Source organism: Telmatherina bonti (assembly GCF_933228915.1).
Source record: "Telmatherina bonti genome assembly, chromosome: 11".
NCBI classification, from domain to species: domain Eukaryota; kingdom Metazoa; phylum Chordata; class Actinopteri; order Atheriniformes; family Telmatherinidae; genus Telmatherina; species Telmatherina bonti.
Window position 1 is genome coordinate 30182811 of NC_136629.1, and position 20707 is coordinate 30203517.

The following is a 20707-nucleotide window of genomic DNA, read 5'->3' on the forward strand; positions in this document are numbered from 1 at the left end:
TATTCCTTTAAATGAGGTGCTCAGTACTCTAGATGGATCAAAAGTAAGTTCCTCCAAACCCTGCAGCTACCCACTCAAGCTTGCGGATATCAGCCTGCATTCCTGATAAGTCTGCAAGGGCTCATATTTGTCCCATTATGAAATCTGCAAGTGTGTGAGTGCTTTTTGTTTGACTTTAGAGGTCCTTTGGGGACTTACTTATCGAATCTGTGTAAGCGCCAACTGCACTTGAGTAACCCCAAATTTATTACATTCTTCTACATAACAACAGAGAAGTGGAGGAATATATTAAAGCACTTTGTGTTTGTCATTTAATGATAATTTGATCACAATTTCATGTTTTTAAGAAGAACTTCAGCAATATGATATTACCATTTCTTAAAGTTGAATTGAATTTAATCAAAATTTAATCAATTTCATAAAATATATTGGTTTATCAAACAGGTTTTGCACAGTAAAACTGTTGCAGTTTTGATTGTATTCAAAAAAGATTTTTGAACTAACGTCTTGGTCTCTCAGAAGTGGAAATAAAAAGCCAGTTCATGTAAATGTTAAAGCATTGCCACTCTACATCTCTGCACTTGGTTCAAAGATTAAAAGTAAAGACTTTGGAATATTAAAGTATAATGATCTCGGTTAGACATTTTAGGCTGTATGCAGTAAGTAGAACACAGTAAAGCAAAGACATGTTTGTTTTTGACCTTTCTGTCTCAAAAACTTTTCTGGCATGGTTCATTTGTGTCGATGACAGATACAAGAGGCTTACAAATCTCACCACTTCTGATGGGAAGCTAATATTTACATTCTGTTAGTCTGCAATATATAATTGCTTCTAGTCTTATGTGAGTTTGTCACCAGCTTAGATTGATTTTTTTCCTTTTAGCTTGGCTTGTTTCAGTGTTTTAATTGCTTGTTTGGTGTCAAATGGTGCACCAATATCTTATTATATCTAAATGTTACTTTAAAATTGCTATTGTGCAGCAAAGAAAGAAAAAAAAAAAGTTACTAGTTGCACATCTAGGCATAAGATAAAAAGGAATACTCCTTTTTTAAATTAATGTGGTGAGAAATAAAAACAGTGTGCCAGATGGATCTCCATCTGTATCAATACCTAACTTGGTCCTGCCTGGGAACAACTTGATTTTAAAAATGGCATTTCCAGGGTAGCAAAACAAAACTGTCAGTAACCTTTCAGCTCACACAGAATAATGGTGTGTTTTTAGGTTTGAATTACATATAAACTATTATTCCAACCTTGAAAGTCTCTCCGTAAAGCCAGGCTTTGTGTGTGCTGTGTAGCCCTCATCATAAAGCATGTGATCACCACACAGCAGACCACACACTCTGCAGCTAACCTCATATGTTTCAAAGATGCCTTCTGTTTTTAGAAAATGATATTTTGAAATTCATATAGTGGGCATAAGACTCCCTTAAATACCCCAATATTGAAAATATTGACCTTGCTTTTCTTGGTATTATGGTAGAGGATTAAAATACCTCAAAGGAAAGTTTCCTGCCGCACTGAAAAGTGTTATTATTTCACACCTGCTTCTGTTTTACAGGAAGCCCAGCTGAAGAGTGGGGCGCGTTCATGAAATGAAGACAAATGATGACCTGCAGATTAACACAACCCCCTGTAGGAAAACCTGACCTTTTTTAAAGAATAGTTTCCTGGCTTCTCTTTCTATATGCCTACTGTGCTTCGTCATTCTTGTCAGAATGACGGTGTCAGACTGCAACAATGGAGGTGCCACACAAACTAACCAGAGGTATAGCCTCCACAGCTTGCCTCTGGTTCCAAACTTTGGGAAACGGTCTGTTGGGACTTTTTTTGACTTCAGTCACATACATGTACCTGAAAATCTGGATACCAAGTGCATCCCCCTCTTGTTGTTAACCAACCTGAGTCGCATCTCCAAGGTCAAAGTGGTTAGCTTCCTCCTGGGCTCGACGGTGACATTTCTCATCTTGGCATCGTACGTCCTGATGTGGGACAAGGAAGGACCTTTGCTCGCTTCTACACCCTATGTCCTCAGACCTGTTGTCATCCAAACCAGCAAAGTCACAGATGAAGTTTCCTTTGAAAAGAGTTTAATAGACTCCACAGTGCTGGACAAGATTATCAGCTCCATTCAGAAGTACGCAACCAGGGAGGTGCCTGACAAAAAGGACGTCATTGGCACAGACTCCCATGTAAGTCTGTGGACTGTGATTAAACTATATTTCATTATACATAAGCCAAAGAAAACAAATAAAAAAGCTGTTACGTTTGTAGATGTAGACTGCAGGGGATACACACAACAATGTCTAGCATATTTTACAAGATAATATCAAATAATGAATTAATTTACACTTGAAAATGTCACCACTATGATTTCTTTTCCACCAAAGAGAATTATTATTGTCCACTATATTATCAGCACCTAATATCGACCCTGTCATAGATACATGTTAGGTGAAGCTTCAGTTTTCGCAGACAACAGTTGCTGTCGCCGAAGCCTGCTTTTATGAACTGCTAGTGCAGTCCCACTTTGTTTAATTGATGTTGTTGTCATAGTTTTCCTCATGCATCCTATAATTTTGCAGCTGCTATGGAAAGAGCATCAGCACTCAAGGTAGTAATACTCTAAATCACACTGACTTACAGTATGTTGCGACACAAGTGAGTCACATAAGTGAGATATAAGTACCAATTAGTGGTATCAGTGGTCTTACAAATAGGGCAAATAGCATGACAAGCTGCAGAGCTGCAAAATCGTGTAATATAGATCCAAAGGATGGATATTTTGAAGCAATTTTAATCGATACTGCTTGGTTAGAAATTGGAAACGATACGCTTGAAAGTTAAAACGAAAAACGGCCCAATTTTTCACATAATTATCCACATAATACATCATTGTCATCACAAAGTAAACATCAATTTTTCTCCGTATTTCATATTACCTTTTTCATTCCTCTCTCCTCTGCAGCTGTTCTCAGCGTTCCCCCACCACTTCTTGCCTGGCATCAAGAGCCCTTGCTGGTATGAAGAGTTCTCCGGCGAACTCAACGCAGTTTCTGGTATTCCTGTAGTAGACCCGTACAAGAAGAACCGCTTCAGAATGTTCTCAAGTAGTTTCAGGAACGTGTGTGACCATCTGGGTGCCAACTTTCATCAGCATCTATTCCATAGAGACGGCAAACGTTTTCGTCTGCGCTGCTTGCCGTACTTTTACATCATCGGCCAACCAAAGTGTGGTACGACAGATTTGTTTCACAGACTGCTGATGCATCCAGATGTCCGATTTAACACTATAAAGGAGCCGCACTGGTGGACCAGGAAACGGTTTGGTAAGGAGGAAGGAGATGGATGAGTGTTACCCAGTAAAATATGTCTATTTTAACTGAACTGTAAACTTTGAGGAATAGTACAGATAGAATAATGGAAATAGGCCCATTTACTTTCCTGCGGCGAGGTTGATGATAAGCCTGATAAAGGTAATGCGCCAGTCTGTTGCTTGATGGTGGAAAGTACTTTCCTGAAACCTTGTGGTCATTATGAGGTTGCTAGGCAACCAGCAGAGACTGCAGGAAGACACTTGTCACGGCCAATATAATATTCATGCAAACAGTAACATGTCAAAGTGACTTTTAACTGAAAGCCTCAATAGAATGACAAAAGTTACTGAGTAACTTATGCTGTGTATTAATACAGTATACAGTTTTCTGGACAATTACACCTGATCACTGCATTAAAACATAAGAGAAGTCCAAGAAGTCCATACTTTTTAATAATAGTGTTGTATAAAATAGATGTATAGTTTTGAATAAATGTATAGACTTGAAAAAGATTTAATTCTCTTTCATTTCTAAAGCTTTACATGTCGGGGCATAAAAAACCCCAAAAGAAATTATCGAGTTCTTACCAGCTATTACAACTTCTAAATAACAACAACATGTGACATAGTGCAAAGTGTCATTATTTAACATTGATAAGGCCAGAATGAAGAAGCAGTGTGGAAAAAAGTAAATAAACCCTAATAAACCTCACTAAACCTGAAGTTTGCAGATATGGACATGACCAAACATCTTCAGTCTTTTTTTTTTTTTTTTATTTATTTTTTTTTTACTTGTGAACTTAATAACTTCATATGCTAACTGAGGCCTTTGGAGTTTGAGATGTAAGTTTTGGGTTCTTCTCCTAAACAGGCCCTTAATCACTAGGAATATCTGTAACTGTCCTGAATGTTTTCCACTTGCAAAAAAGCTCTCATAGTCCAGAAAGATGGACATGAAATAGTTTAGTAAAGGTTTTTACAGTGAATCTGAGACTGATGAGCAACAAAGATTGTTGCTGTCAAAGATTATTTGTTGACATATTTACTACGTGGCATTGTGTTAAAACATGCCTTAATGATCCGATCTGCAAGCTGCCATAAATACTGCTTTTATACATGTGGCCTCTCTGCTGTTGTTGTTCATCACAGAAAAAAAATACATTACTGGTTATTCTCCAGCATTTTGATTTGCTAATTGATTGAATAACAAAGCAATCCATACATGAGTCTATAATGAGTGTTATTTCGGGTGTGTCTTGGACTGCAGGGTACATCCGTTTCAAAGATGGCTTCCAGGGAAATTATCCTGTGAAAGATTATCTGGATCTGTTTGACTTGGCAGCCCACAACATCCAAGAAAGAGTTAGTAGGAATTCATCTGAAGACCACAGTACCCTGCAAATCATAACAGGTGAACATGTGTAAAAGTAGTTTATTTTGCATGTGTGTATGTAGGAATGACTGCTTTTAGTATCAATTGTGCCTTAAAAGGAAGAACCTTTTCTTTTGTCTCATTAATCCTCCTTTCCTTTATAATCAGGCAAGGCAAGGCAAGGTCAGGTGTGTTTATTTATACAGCACATTTCATACAAAAAGTACTTAAAACAAGCTGAGGGGACATTAAACATCAAAATTAAAGAAGAAATTTTCAACTGGCACATTATAAATGAGTGATTTTCATAAAAGCAGCATTAAAATGCAAACAGCAAAAGCAGCATGAAAGAATTTGTGCAGTAAAATGACAAGCCTGATAAAAGCAAGGACACATGTTAAACAGAATTTTTATTAATAAAGTGAAGATGGTACATTGATTAAAAGCTCCTGAGGAAAAAAAAAAAAAAAAAGCTTGAATGGCTCCAGTTAGAATATACAGAGTGTCTGGTTCCAGCAGAGGGCAGCAAAATGCTTTCAGACCATAATATATTGTGTGTGTTGAACCTCTGGATGACCAGATCCTGCACATGTGAGACATCAATTCTTCTTAAACGCTCTGAACATAAAATTCTAATACTATTTGGGTACAGTTAATTGAGATACATATGATACAAGAGTCATTTTCTATTTACCTTTAGGTCCCTCACAGGATCCAAAAATTAATTCATTCATTCATTTTCCGAACCGCTTATTCCAATTCAGGGTCGCGGGGAAGCTGGAGCCTATCCCAGCCGGCTTTGGGCAACAGGCAGGGTACACCCTGGACAGCTCGCCAGTCCATCGCAGGGCCACACACAGAGAGACGAATAACCACACTCACGCTCACACTCACTCCTAGTGACAATTTAGAGTGACCAATTAAGCTATCATGCATGTCTTTGGATGGTGGGAGGAAGCCGGAGAACCCACGCATACACGGGGAGAACATGCAAACTCCACACAGAAAAACCAGCCAAGGATTGAACCAGTGACCTTCTTGCTGTGAGGCCACAGTGCTAACCACTGCGCCACCGTGCAGCCCAGATCCAAAAATTTACCTACTAAATACTCTTTTTCTGGGATGCCAGTATTGAAAGCAAGACAATAAGTGGGTAAAGCATCCCAGCAAGAGTAGTTTGAAAGTTACAGATGTCTAATGACTTTCATGAGAAGGCCAGTAAAGACTTCATCATGAAACCATTTTGCTTTACGATTTTCCACATTTTAGGTCTTAAGGTTCTAGTATAAAGATATTGTTAACTTCTGCTGGCAATACAATGAGTTGATGGGAAGCTCCTCATTTTACATGATCCTTTATGATCCTTTTGATGTTCCGCAAAAAGCATACACCAAGCATAATGCAAGCAGAAAGTTGCTTATGTAACTGGCTATAACACAAGCTGTGTCACAAGCTATTTTATTAACTTTTACTGCATTTTGTGAGTCAGTTTGACTCACAGTTCAACAGTAAGATAGACATAAAATTTGTCCTGTACAGAACTCACTCAGGGCTATGAGGCATGGTACTCTCTATCTCTTCCATAATTGACCTGAACATTTGTTTGACCATGCCTGGGTGTTTGCAATAGTTTCTGCATTTTTAATAACTGTTGAGATTTGCTCCTCACAGGTGAAGCCAGTGCATCCACTATGTGGGATAACCAAGCTTGGAGCTTTCTCCATAGAAATGAGGAGGAAAAAGAACCTCCTTTCATGGTCCAGGACTTTATTCACGCTGTCCAGCCTGGTGCCAAAATCATCATCATGCTCAGAGATCCAGTAGAGAGGTACAAAAAAAAAAAAAAAACTTAATTCCTGCTTTTATACATGCAGCTTTTCCCATGCTTTACATATATTATTTCTACGTGGCTTCTCTGTCATTTATCATTCCTATATACAGTATTTAAATAAAAAAAATTCTCATCTAGCAAAATGGCAATTGTTTTGTCTGTCTGGATTAATACTTCCATCTTTTTGCTTCCAGGCTTTACTCAGACTACTTGTACTTTACAATGGCCAACAAGTCAGCTGAGGACTTCCATCAGAGGGTCACAGAGTCTGTTCTGCTGTTTCAGTCTTGTCTCTCTGAGAAGCCACTCCGTTCTTGCACTTACAATACCAGCCTCTTCAATGTCATGCCGGTTAGTGGAATGTAACTTTTCACTGTAATAATAGCTGATTAATACGACTGATTTAGCTTATTTTTTAGGATCTGTTTTAGGAAATATGTATTATATATACATGAACGTGTTTCTAATTTCCTGTCCAGACTCAAACTCCACATATATCTTAACAGGATTAAGTACATCCTAATCATGCAGGATTCCCTCAGAAGTTAGAATTACTTTAATCACAACCTCTGCTTTATGATACATTTATACCGTGAGACTGACAGTAAAAGTACTGTAGTCTGAAAGCTAAAAGTTCTCATATATTTTTTAATAAAAGTCTTGCATTATCTACAGTTTATTAACAAGTTGTCATTGTTGGAGATCCTATTAGTTACTTAGGATTCAACTAAAAGAAGCATGTTCAGTAAAAATAACTTTAGATTCTCTATACGTGGCTGGTCTGAGTAAGAAATAAATGAGGATGTTATAATTTATGCATTGCCTCTGCTTGTTTTTGTATTGTGGTGCCCCCTGGCGGAGTGATGATGTCACTGCTTCTGGAGAATATGGCCCTTAACTTCCCCTCATGGGTCAAGCTAGTTTGCATGAACCTATTGTTCTTTATTTTTAGCTACATGCTAAAGAAATGCTCTGTTTTAGTTTTGACTGTTGTTTGTTCCTAACTAATGATTTTTAGAGATTTGAGAATTTTAGTGTGTGATATATGGAAAAATGTTTGTGTCACACGGAGCTTCAAAGTGTGTTTTTAGAATTTTCTTTTAGGTTTTTTTTTTTTTAAATTTTGAGAAGCTAGGTCTGTAGCTGAGGGGTTTTGATACATTCTATATGTTTACCTTTGCCTTTTTAATTATTTAATTGGCCGTCTTAGTTGACGTTTTTTCTTTTCCCCCAGGTGAGACTAAGTCTGGGGATGTACTTTGTCTTCGTACTGGACTGGCTTACAGTTTTTGATAAAGAGCAGATACTTGTTCTGCGGCTCGAGGACTATGCAGCCAACCTCAAAGTGACGATGAAGAAAGTTTTTGATTTTCTAGGTGTGGGTATGTATCCAAAATTGCATATCACCATAAAGTTACAATTTTGGACATTTTTTGGGGAAAAAAAACTTGCATTTCCTTAGTTGTATATTGATTTAACTGACTCTTCCTTTTCTCTCCTTCCTTGCAGGCTCTCTGTCAAAAATGATGGAGACAGAACTGTCTAGACGACCGATGTCTAACACCCGGCGAGCAAAAGACCGAAAACTTGGTCCAATGCTTCCAACTACCAGGAACCTCTTAAGGAAATTTTACCAACCTTTCAATGAAGAGCTGGCCAGAGTGTTAAACAACATTGCTTTCCTCTGGAGTAACAGCTGAAAGGGCGTAAGAACAGAAAAAGTCAATGGTGATGAATGATTGGAGCACAATCTGAGCAGGAAGGAAAAGCTGGAATATCTGCACACTGTGGAGTCATGTGGGATATTTGTTTTTAAAGTGATATCGGTAATACAGCAAGTCAAGATGAAAATGAACCAATATGTTTTAGCAGGGTATTTTCTTTAAAGGACATGCATTGCAAGATTTGAAATCAAATTCATGAATTTGGATTTTACATGATTAAAAAACTTGTTCCTTTTTATTGGTTTATTTGGATTGTTCTATAAAGAGATACAAAAGAGAAAAAAAAAACTATAAAATAATCAACACTACATTCAATCAGTCTGAGAAAGTCAACAAACAAATGAAATTGAAACATAATAACAGTTTGTGTGAGCAGAAGCTTACAATTTGAAGTAGAAAAGAGAGATAGCAGGGTGTGAAAAATAAAAAAAAGTTGAAACTAATTTCCTGGATTTGGATTAGGATCTGGATTTTATCACTTGAATTTTTGGCATTATATAAGAGATCAGTTTAGGTCTAGCTTCCCTTATTTTATTTATTTTTTTATTTTTCCCCGTTTCGATTTGTTCTGTTAGATTTGACTGTTCTTAGACAAACAAAACTAAATCTAATCAGATAAAAATGTTTGTAAATGAAGGTAGTAAGGGAGTATACTTACAAGATGGCACTTCTGTTCCAGTGTGAGACACAGCGTGACATACCCTCACATTCAATGAGCAAGTGAAACTCATGTTTACGACCTTGTGATGGACTGGTGACCTGTCCAGGGTGTACCCTGCCTCTCGCCTGATGATTGCTGGGGTAAGCTCAAGCTTACCCGCGACCCTTAGTTGGACTAAGTGGTATAGAGTATGAATAAACGAAGGAACTCATGTCTGCTTAGCAATGTGTTGCTTCATATACAATTTAAAAACAGAAATGAATGTCAAATCTCAGACAATATCCTCGCCAGGATACCCTGAGGCCAGGGATTCTTTTTCTTTGTTTGGTCTGTTTGCTGTTTTGATAAATGACATTTTATTTATTAATTAGAGCAAATCTTTATCTTAATCATTATTTTATTTTCAGTTGATTGGGCTGAAAACAAAATAGACATAAAATAAATTAATAAAAAACTAAAATAAAACCAAGATTCATCAATTGTCCCAAAATACAGCAGCTACAATTGAATCAAAAACATGTTTTATAAACATCTGCTGAGATATAAACAAGAAAAGATTACAAAAATGTTCTGATGATGAGTGTTGTTTACATTTCCACCTGATGTATATTTATTTTACAGTATATTATGTTTCAGTAAATCTACAAATAATGGCTTATTTTATGTATATTTGTCAGTAAATACATGATGGACAGTAACGTTATGCAGCTCTTGTGGAGCTTCACAATTTAAAAACATGGTGATTGTGTTAGATTTATTCAAGAAATTAAGCTAAAAACATAAAATTGAGGGTCTTCCTTTTATTCAGAGGTGTTTAATAGACTATTTTGTACTTCTTGCTGGTCAGTACTTGGGAATCATAAAAAGTTTATATGTTTAGTTGTAGTTACTAAGATGTCAATTGTATAATTACTTTGTTATAATTACTGACATAGGAATAATTGTTTAACAGGATGTCTCTTGCCATGTGGAAATTGTGCAAATTTTTTAGAAAGTTGACATTTTGTAATGGTTTAACAGATTATTTTTCACTTGGCTCAAATATGAGCTAGCTTAATTAAAATGAAAGGCCATTAACAGTTAAATGTACAATGCAAGAGATTTTTGAGATGGTTCTCTCAGGCCATCTAAGCTCTTGGGAGAAGGGCATAAATATATGCATAGCATCTAAATTATTTCCATTTATTTAAAAATGGGGGAAATGAAATTTGGTTGGGTTATTAAAATATAACCTACAAAAATTAAGATTTGGAGATGACAGATAGGCAGGTTACACACTTTCAGAGATTACCCACTAGAGGGCACTAAAGTACATATAATTTTATGATCTTTCTGCAGCATCTCTCCTGATTAATATGTAAAATATAACAAAGGTTATGAAACAGTGTCATCATAAGGACACATGAATTTTACTTACCTTACAGGGTCATCAAACTTTACTGTATATGGATTTCTTGTTTCTATATTGAGTTATCCACATGACAAACCGTATCACTGTCACAGTTCAGGGTTCCTTTGTGGGATGATGTAGTCTTGACATATTTAGATCTGTTTCCCTGTTTTATTTTATTTATTTTACCTCGCGTTTTAGGTTCAGCTCTCTGATTCCTGTCATTAATTCACCTGGTTTCATTTAGCTGACCCACTTCACCTGTTCCTCATTAGTGTTCCTTAGTGCATTTGTACCCTTTGGTTCATTGTTAGTTAGTAGCTCTAGCATCGCCATGTCTGTCTTGTTATGTTCCCTCTGCTGTAGTTATTTGTGACAAGATGAAACATTTTCCTGCATTCTGTCTTCCTCTGACTTAACTTTGACAATCACAAGGAGGAAATCAAAACGATCATATGAAACAAAGTTTTTTTATTGTCCAAATTCAGTCACCAATATGATAAACAATAACTTGGTGAATATGGAAAATTCACACATGGCATGGATTAAATCATTTCTGTGTAATCCAATTCCTGTTCTGGTACTCATGAAATGTCATTTGTTGAGGAAGCACTGCTGAAATATAAAATGGTGAAATAAACTTTGTGTGAATTTCATAATGAAATAAAGGGAGGAAAAACAACTTTTTGTGGTTTGTCACTAGATTCCCTTCACCTACATACAGAACAGTAAATTATGTGATGAGAGTAATGAATGAAATTAAAATGGAAAACTATTTTATTAATTCTCAGAGAAATTTTGAGCAGATTAACATGAAGCAATTTGATTTAATTTCTGTTCAAAAGTTGTAAGAATGTAGATTCTCCACCATTAAAGCAAAGATATTTCAAACAAAACACCACAACGACATCAAGTCCATTCATTATAAACAAGCCTTTTTACAATAGTTTCCTTCAAGACTAATATAATTTCATTTTAAAAACAATTTTAATTTTACTTTGACATAACCTGCCTCTTCTCATGGATGAATTACAAACTCTTCCTATTTGTAATTTTGAGTAAATTATACCACTTGAATGCACCTAACTCCTCATGGTCCACTGCCATGTTTACTTTTCATTTTGCAGGTGACATTTACTACTGCTCACTAATCATTGGGCAAAGACAATAATAGTAAAAATAATAATGATAATAATCATAATAATACATTTTATTTTTATACCCAAGGTTGCCTTACAAAATAAAAACAAATTATATAAAAATTAATAATATTAAAAACAAAGCAGATGAACAAATAAATGATGTCTGAGACTGTTGAAGGCTTGTGAAAGGCAAATACCTTGTTGAGATCTCTTTACCATGAGTCATATTGACAACCAGAGTCTTTTGATCTAATAATCACCTCTTTTATGCATCACTAATAATAACCCTCGTTGTAATTTTCAATTCTGGAAATGATCAAAATGTGTCATTTGACAGTGGTGTGTGTGTGTATGTGTGTGTGTACAGATGTGATGAAATGACAGTGAACCCTGCCTTTTTCTTTCATTATTTCTCTTCACGCCCATTTTTCACAGTTACAGCTCATTCCCACATGTTTTATGATTGACAAGTTATCCTATCACCATCAGCAGCAGCATGACTCAGTATTTTTCTCTCCACATCACTTTAATGAATGGAGTTTTGTTCAAAAGGCATGTAAAGTTTTGCGTGTTAAATGAAAAAGAGTTTTCATTATTCTGGAGTTTAGTAAATAGCAATGGCATGGGTTGCATTGCATCATCTAGAAGGATGTTATGCAGCAAGATTACAGCATCATTTTTTTAAGGAGCACATTTAGATGTTTTGACAGAAAGAAAAGCACAATGATATTAATTATGTTTTTGTTCCCTCTTATTTTGATATATTTTTTCAACCATCTGACATCTGAGAGCCAAGCTTAACCCATAAGAACTTCTCCAAACAGCCTTCCAGCAATTAAATTCTTTTTTAAAATGTGTTCATGCAATGAGCACGTTTCTTTTAGTTTTTAGTTTAACGTTATTTGTCAAAGATAAATTAGTGTGCTGGAAGGGAAAAAGGTAAATGAAAATGCATCTTCAGCTCACTGATTATCAAATCAATTGAAAAGTCAGTAGATAAAGATCATTGGTATAGGCCAAGCTGAAGCTGATAAAAGAGACAAAGTTGAAATAGAAGTAGATAGAATAAGATAATAAACCTATGAAAGAAATTTAAACCACTTTTACACATAGTGTAACTGAATTGGGCTGAGGTCATGATAATGTTGACAGTAAAGTCATGTTTTAATCTGAAGATAATTCTATTCAAGACCATAATCATTCCTGCTCTGCCAACATGTCTCTGTGTAGAAATAAAGACTTTCATAGGTTTACAGATGTTTCAGTTTTTAACTTCTTTTTATGCTGTAGGTGCTATATGTATGTGCAAACCATGTACCAGATACTTACTGTAGTTTACGCCTTAATGTTCCATTGTTATATTGGTTCACCTTCTGTAGCTTATCTTCACTACCCTTTCTATCTGGAAAAATTTGGTTTCCTTGTCCATTTTCAGTTTTACTTCCTGCCTTTGTTCCACACCATCAATTACTGTTTTTCCGCACACCCGCATTATGTCTCCATCTTCCTTGTTGTTCACTTTGTCTTTGTATCTCATAGGTTTTCTCTATGGTGAGGCTGTTTCTGTTGTATTTTTATACACCCTGCAAAAACAGGACTTTATATTTAATATAGTTTTTTTTTTTCCAATTGCTTTCTTCTGCCTGTCGAAATTTGCTTGAAGTAGCCCCCAAAACTGTAGCGTGTACAACACCCTATATCATTTAGGTTTTCATTTAAGTTAAAAAAGAAAAAAAATCTAGTAAGAGGGAAAAAAAATCAGTTGAAGACAGAGGAACCTCACTTTAGAGTTTAGAGAAACGACAAGATGCTTCATCAAAGATCTGTTCCAGAGAGGGTTAAAGCAAAAAGAAGAAAAAAAAAGGTTGAACTTTGAGAAACACATCAAGCTTCTGCATCATGCAACATTCATTAAACATGAAAACATGTGACATCATGTCTGTCCATATATCAATCCCTTCTATAGAACTGCTTTTTGATGGACAAAACATGTCAAGGTATGTTACTTCATCCTATGACTTTGTATGAAAATAATGATAAATCAAACAACCCTAACATATTAAGATAAGAAGACAAAATAAAACTCTTTGAGATGCTTAATAATTCGTTTTTAAGATCTAAACCTGGAGGACCACAGATGAAACAACTTGTTTGCCAATTCTTGTTTTTTAACTCATATATGGCAAGGCAATTTCTTTGTACTGCATTGCACATCTCATTTACAAGGCAAGTTGAACATTGAAAGTATTACAGCAGGGTGCCAGAAACATTTCAAAGTACAGTGAAAACTAACTTAAAAAAATAAAAGACAATTAAATAAAAGCAGAAGATGCTAAAATAAAGTTAATACATGAAATAAAAGTTACAGAGTGAGGAATTACCACTTGTTTTGATAGAAGGTGGCACAAAGGAAAGTTGTTTAAATGAATGATAAATGAATAAAAATATAGAAATAGAAGTTCAGAACCAAACATAAAATGTAGGCAGATTATTCTGTTAATCTCAGCACGTCAGCAGTATGTTTGAATTGAGAGACCCCAGAATCTCTAATAAGACTGAGGAGGAAAACAACAACTTTAAACTGTATTACTATTGTCATTATTTACTAACTGCATTAAGCAACGAGTAAAACGGGTATTAAGACTTGCACGGATCACACCATGTACCGTTATTTCGAAACATTTACTCTGCTTGCATGATTTTAAAAGGGTCATGGTGGGAGGTTGCTGGTTCAAGCCTCAGCTGGGGGGAGGTTTAAACAGTGGCCTTTTATGTGGAGCTTTGTCCTCCCTGCGTATGTATGGGTTCTGTCTGGGTTCTCTGGCTTCCTCCCACCGCAAGAGATGTGTGTTTAGTAAACTAATCACTTACATCTAAGTCCCTTTGGATAAAAATGTCTGCAAAATAAATATAGAATGACTTTATTTGTTTAAAAGTCCCACAGTTTTCAGCACTTTAAAAATAGTTTAAATGAACAACCAAGCAAAACTGATGCTGGTCTCATTGCTATAAACAAATACAGTCAAGTTAAAAAGAATAAAATTAAAACTTCAGTTTATAGAACAGCAATGTCTATCTTCACTGATTTCATTCAAGATTTAGGAGATTTCTTTTCTTTTTTTTTTTTTTAAACACAGGACACTCAACTGGATGCTGGACCTGCATGTGCTGAGATGCATCCAGTGTGACACATTAAAGGTGAAAACAACAAAAAGTGTCTCGATGAGGTGTTGGGCTGTCAGAATAGCCCAACACCTCATCTGTTCTGACAGCTTTTACAGTCAGAACAGCTTGACATCCCCTACTGGAGCCTTGCTGGATGGATGGTGCATCATTCTTTCATTCTTCCAAAAGAAGTGGTAACAATGGTAGTGGTGCAAAGTGCTGTCTTGATGCCCTTTCAAATGATCCCTTTTGTTTTAACTGTTTAAAGTCCATTTATGCCAACAGAATCACATCACTTTTATCAAACCATTCGTACTAATACAGTTGATATATTGCCAAGAGATCGATCCATCAGGGTAGAACTTTCATCGGTGGGGCAAATGTAGTAATCTGCTGCAGCTTTGTGTGGATTTGGAGCACTTTTTCCCTCTAAATGTACAAGTGGATCCCTGGCATAACATTCTCCGATAGTGAGACATAGCCACCAGCTCTGAATACAGCAGAGGTCAATGTTTTTAATACTTTCTTCCATTTATCACACGTGTGTGTCGTGTGTATGAAGGTTGTTTCCTCATGAAAGCTCATCAACAGTAGCAAGAGCTGACCTCACTGAGAAGCAGTATGTCTCATTTTATGCTCACAGAAACAGTAAAGGAATGATCAAGATAAATCTCTGTATAGTTCAGGGCCTGAGCAAAGGCAATCAGTCATGGTTGAACTGTGCCATGACTTCAATTTCACTGAGCAGAAACTCATCCTGCTATCTCATTTGACTGCACAATGGAGAGGCCCTCTGCTCTGTGACGTTTTTTTTTCATTCTAGTGAAATGGAAAAATGCAATATTTTGGTGAAAGATTTCCCTTGTCAGTGTTACAGAAATAACATCAATGAAATACTGTACGAATGACAATGTGTACAAAACTTATGCACATGCACGTATACTGGCTACACTGAATGGTATGCAAGTTTTAAGTAGAAGCAGAAAATAGAAATCTGTCAAATATCAGCATTATCAACAAAGATTCTTTATTTATTAGGATAAAATCTTCAAAGTATTTGTTTCATTTATTTTTTATTTTCTTGAAATAACCTTTCTGAGCACTAGTAACTGAGATCAAATATTTACTGTAACAGTTTATCCATCTGTACATCAGCTCAATGGAATTTCAGCCATTTTTTTTTTTAAACCAGTTGGCTTTAATTATGAGATGTTGTTGTGTTTCCTTGCCTGAACTCCCTCTTCAAACCTTCCACAACATTTCTATTGAATTAAGATCAGCATTGTGAGTTTCAAAGTTAAATTGTGTGTGTCACTGTCCTACTGTAAGACCTGCTTTGTACTGAGGTTCCATTCAGGGGCAGATGTCCTGCCACCTTAATGAGAAATAATTGCCGTGTCTGAATCTTCTGGGAATGATGGAAAGCCGCCTTGTTGCTGTGCAATGCCATGTTACTAGTCTCGTGTAACAGATCAGATGAGGTTTGAGGCTTTCTCCAAACATAATGCTTCTCTGTTTTGGTGCCATCAGTTCAGATTATTTATCAATCTTAAGTCTAGTATCCATGATCATGAACCAATTAAAGACTTTTAAAGTGATTACCACTGTTGTTCAGTGTTCTCTTCATGATGGATTCATGAACATTAACATCAGACAGTGAGAGAGAGACTTTTGCTTACCTAGGACTCATTTGTGACTCTGGGCCAAGTCTTCCTAAGATCCAAATTTGTGAGTAGTAGTTTGCATGTGCAATATAGAATATTATGCATGGGGCAGAACCACTTTTAAGTGATTTACTAAGAGTAATTGTGTAAATTGGCGGCAGGTGCAAATGTGTTTGAGACTCCCTATTTAAATGAGGGTTTTGCTTGTGACATGGTTTGTAAGTTTGGAGAGAAAGCATGACCTACAGAGAAGAAATCTGACTGCCACCCAAATAAACACAATATGGGAGCAAAATTATTAAAAAGTCAATCCTGACAGTAAAACGTGAAAAGAAAAAAGAAAAACAAAAGAAAAATTGGCATTTAATGAAACATCTGCAAACAAATCAAGTGGGGGTGCAAAGAAAACATGAATCAATATGACATTTGATCATTTAGATCAGGGTTGTCAAACTCCAGTCCTCGAGGGCCGGTATCCGGCAGGTTTTTGTTGTTTCCCTCTACCAACACAGCTGAATCTAATCAAATGGATCAAGCAGCTTCTTGTCAACCTATTTATGAATTTTGATCAGGTGTGTTGCAGCATGGAGACAACAAAACCTGCAGGATACCGGCCCTCGAGGACTGGAGTTTGACACCTGTGATTTACATCATCTTGTTTCCTGTCTTGGCCTGATTTATTTTTTATTAAGGTTTTTATAAATTGACCCACCGACAAACCAGCTGTATAAAAAAACTCACAACTTGTAGAACAGAACTCTACTTTTTAAAAATGGAAGAATCATGCACTGACCCGAGATACTTTCCACGTCCAGCTACTGAAAAGAAGCCTTGTTTTGCCTCAGTCAATGACTGCAGAATGCGTGGAAACCTGATAACCATGACCATCTGGTGACATGTGGCATTTAGGACTTGGACAGCACATCTGGGGGATCCCAGCTGTGACACACAATATCTGTCATTTGCAGGTATGTGTTACTGCTCTCCAAAATCCATCCTGAGTTCCTCCAACAGTTCCAAAATGTCAATGCCGGATAAGCCATATGTTTTGTTTATTGTCTCCTCATTCATTCCAAAAATATTCACAAGAGGGAAAAATGTATTCTCTGTCTCCTGGCTTTGTTTCGATGTCTCTTTCTAATGTACACAGACTCTTTGCACGCCTTTTTGAGACATTGTTACGTCCCTAAGAAGGAGTAACGCCTAAAGAGAAAGGAAGCAAGCAGGAGATGGTCCAGAGTCGGGCATATTTATTAACTATTCACAGACAAACAAGCACTGAACAGCAATTTGTGTCAGGGAGAGCCAAGGCCAACATAACAGACAAAACACCCCTAACTACAAAGTAAAAGGACATCTTACCGGACCACCAAACAAAAAAAAGTTCAAACCTACATCTAACCAACCCTACAGTAACATAAACAAGAGAAAAGGTTGTTTTATTTGACGAAACAAAATGGCAGCTCTCCCCTACAAGGTCAGTCTGGAAAAAAACTAAGGATCATACTGAACAACACTAACAGCCAACCACTTATGGAATTAAGCTCACACACAACACAGACATTGTGTGAATGGCAGGTGGCCCAAAGATCCACACATGCAGATCCTGAAGTCCGAGGCCACTCCCAGACCTGATTGGCTGGAAGAGGCTCCCACACATCAGCACAATAAGGAACACCTGGAAAGCTAGTACAACACTCACGACTAAAACACATTCCTGCAACAGACATATTTAATATAAGCACAGTTTATAAGCAAAATTGCTCTCAGGTTGGAAAGATCATATTGTGGGAACTAAAGAGATTTGAGAAATTCAAGATTATAAGGCGGCGCCGGTGATAAACTGGCTACGTGCCCGAAGTTTCAGCTTGGTTCTGTATTCTTCTTTTGTCATTAATGTTACGTGTCTGTATGGCTAACCTTGGACGAGCTGGCTTGAACTTTGAATTTCCCCTGGGGATGAATAAAGTATCTTTGATTGATTGATTGATTGATTCAAACTTTATTGTCATGTGCACAGTCAAGAAACATGTTTCCCTGTACAATATAATTCTGACTTTGCTGCTCGCACTGGATGCCAAGAGTGTGGAAAGCAATCTTTATGTACACTATGAAATTATTACATTTCCATTTTCTCCTCCCAACAGAAGGTAAAATAATGTGTGAATGCTCTATATTGCATATTCATTTGTGCCAACTGGCTGCAGATGTGCTATTTTGCACCTTTGGGAGAATCTCCAGTGGGCACTGTTAGTAAATCAGTTAATATCTGTTGTTGTTTTTGTTTTGTTTTTTCTTTTGCTCAGTGAGTTTGAACACGTTTTTGAACATGCAAACCTTTTGTAGATCCAAGTCTCTGTCTCAAAATAATGCAATACTCTTTTAACAGCAGAATCGTGATGTTTTTCTTTTATTTCTTATAACACTTGGTACCTCATTTATTGTTCTTAGAAATTATTTTAAATTCTAATGACATTTCAGGCAGAGTTTTTGTAGAGTTTTGAAGAGTTTTCTGTATCACCATTTTGTTAATCTGGTCTCATTAAAAGGTGGGAATTTCACCTTCTGTTACTTCTGTACTTGGTTCATTTAACTCAAAGTCTCGGGTGGGTTTCTCCTTTACTCCAAAGAGAATGTGTTATATATATTAAGTTACATTACATACGTTACATACGTTACATACAGAAATACCTTACATACGTTATATACGTATGTAAGGTATATAATCATATATAATATATATATATAATCATATATAATCATATATAATATATATATATGATATATATATATTATATATGATATAATATATATATCATATATATTATATCATATATAATAAGTTTTTCTAATGAGTTCACTTCCACTACAATGTTCTTCTTCTGATCACAGCTTGGAGGGTCACATCTCAACCATTTTCTTATAAATGGTTTCTATCATTAATCCTATGATTAATGATAGGATCAACATTTTGAATAGATAAATGTCTTCAGTTTGAAATATGTCACCACTCGGAAGAACTCTATATTAGGATCCTTGTGGATCTTGAGATCAAATAAGTCCTTAAAAGTCTTAAGAATTCAGTTGTGAAAAAGTTGCGGTTTTGTTGTGAGGGATTGGTACTCATGTTCCTACATTGTTCCCAGCAATGCTGCTGTACTCTTAATTGTTTACTTTTGATATTTGGTGTGATGAAAATACTAAATAATAAAATACTCTTTCATCCAAAATCACTTCACCATTTAGAGCTTGTGGAAGATTAGTTTTACACATAGAATACAATGTTCATTTCTCACTCGATTAATCTAATCTGCCATGGCAATTGATTTGGATTGATTCAACAATAAAGCCAGTATATATTTTACAAATCATTCATTAAATCTCAGCAACTTTAATCCTCGAAATAGAAAAACCAGCTAACCCTATCAAATGCCTTTACAGTACCGAGACTGACCATGGTTGCACTCAGGTGTTGGTTATTAACTTGTTGTGTCATGTGCAGAATATGCCTGATGCAGTGGTGTGTTTGCCTTCCTTTTATAAACCCAGTCTAGTAATTCAGTAAAATATGTTTTCTATTCTTTTTGAGATTATGGATGTACACAGTTTATAATTAATATTTAATATAGAAATTGGGCAATAGGATTCACAGAGTTCTTTTTATTTTTGCCTTCTTTGGGGAAAATTGAACATCACTGCCTCTCTCCATGAAGGTGGTTTTTACAGCTTTAGGGTTTAATTTAGGGACTCCAGCAATGTTTGGGGCAAAATCCTCTTTTTGTACCACTCACTCAGGAAGCCGTCACTCCCTGGACCTTTGTTATGTTTCAGAATGTACCATCCCAAGTCCACTTCTTTTCTTGGAATGGGCGATGGTAACTCTCCATTTTGAATTGATCATATAGCAGGAAAGTCTCTGACTATGAGTATAAGGTTTTATAGTATTCTTTAAAAAAGTTTCGCAGCTGTAACTGATTTTCAAAGGCTAAAAAAACTTTCAAAACACTGGTTTAAAATGTTTTTATTGCGTATCCCATCCATATTTTATTGAAATGACATAGTATTTACAATTTGTATTTGAATTAATCTGAACAAACCAAAATAAATGCATTGTTCTCACTTTGGGTTAATATTATTCTGGAGGTTGAAGAGGAAAGCCACACGACAGATTTGAATGCTTTGCAGACTCGATAAAAACATCATCTGACAAGAGCTGTTACACTTACAATATTTGTATAGTTGTGTACTAGTTTATTTTCAATAAAAAAAATCTTAAAAAAAAAAAAATTATTCAAGCTATGCATGCATTTGAAGTCTTCTTCTATAAGCTGTTGCTTTTCATTTTATTCGCTCCATTTCTTTTATCAGAGGAAGAGATAAAAATGACAATTCTGTTGAGCCAAAGGAAGCTCTGTTGTGGAGCTTTTGTCTAAAACACTGC

At 36.0% G+C, this 20707-nt stretch overlaps 1 protein-coding gene across 1 annotated transcript; it reads left to right on the plus strand.

Moving 5' to 3' along the window:
• Positions 1-1719: 1719 nt before the first annotated feature.
• Positions 1720-8220, plus strand: LOC306762374 (carbohydrate sulfotransferase 15-like; the record flags this gene model as incomplete). The annotated part of the gene is made up of 7 exons (XM_079248817.1): positions 1720-2193; positions 2970-3330; positions 4585-4728; positions 6361-6517; positions 6715-6871; positions 7755-7902; positions 8030-8220. 7 exons carry the CDS (start codon positions 1720-1722, stop codon positions 8218-8220), a joined length of 1632 nt encoding a protein of 543 aa, XP_079104943.1.
• Positions 8221-20707: the final 12487 nt, after the last annotated feature.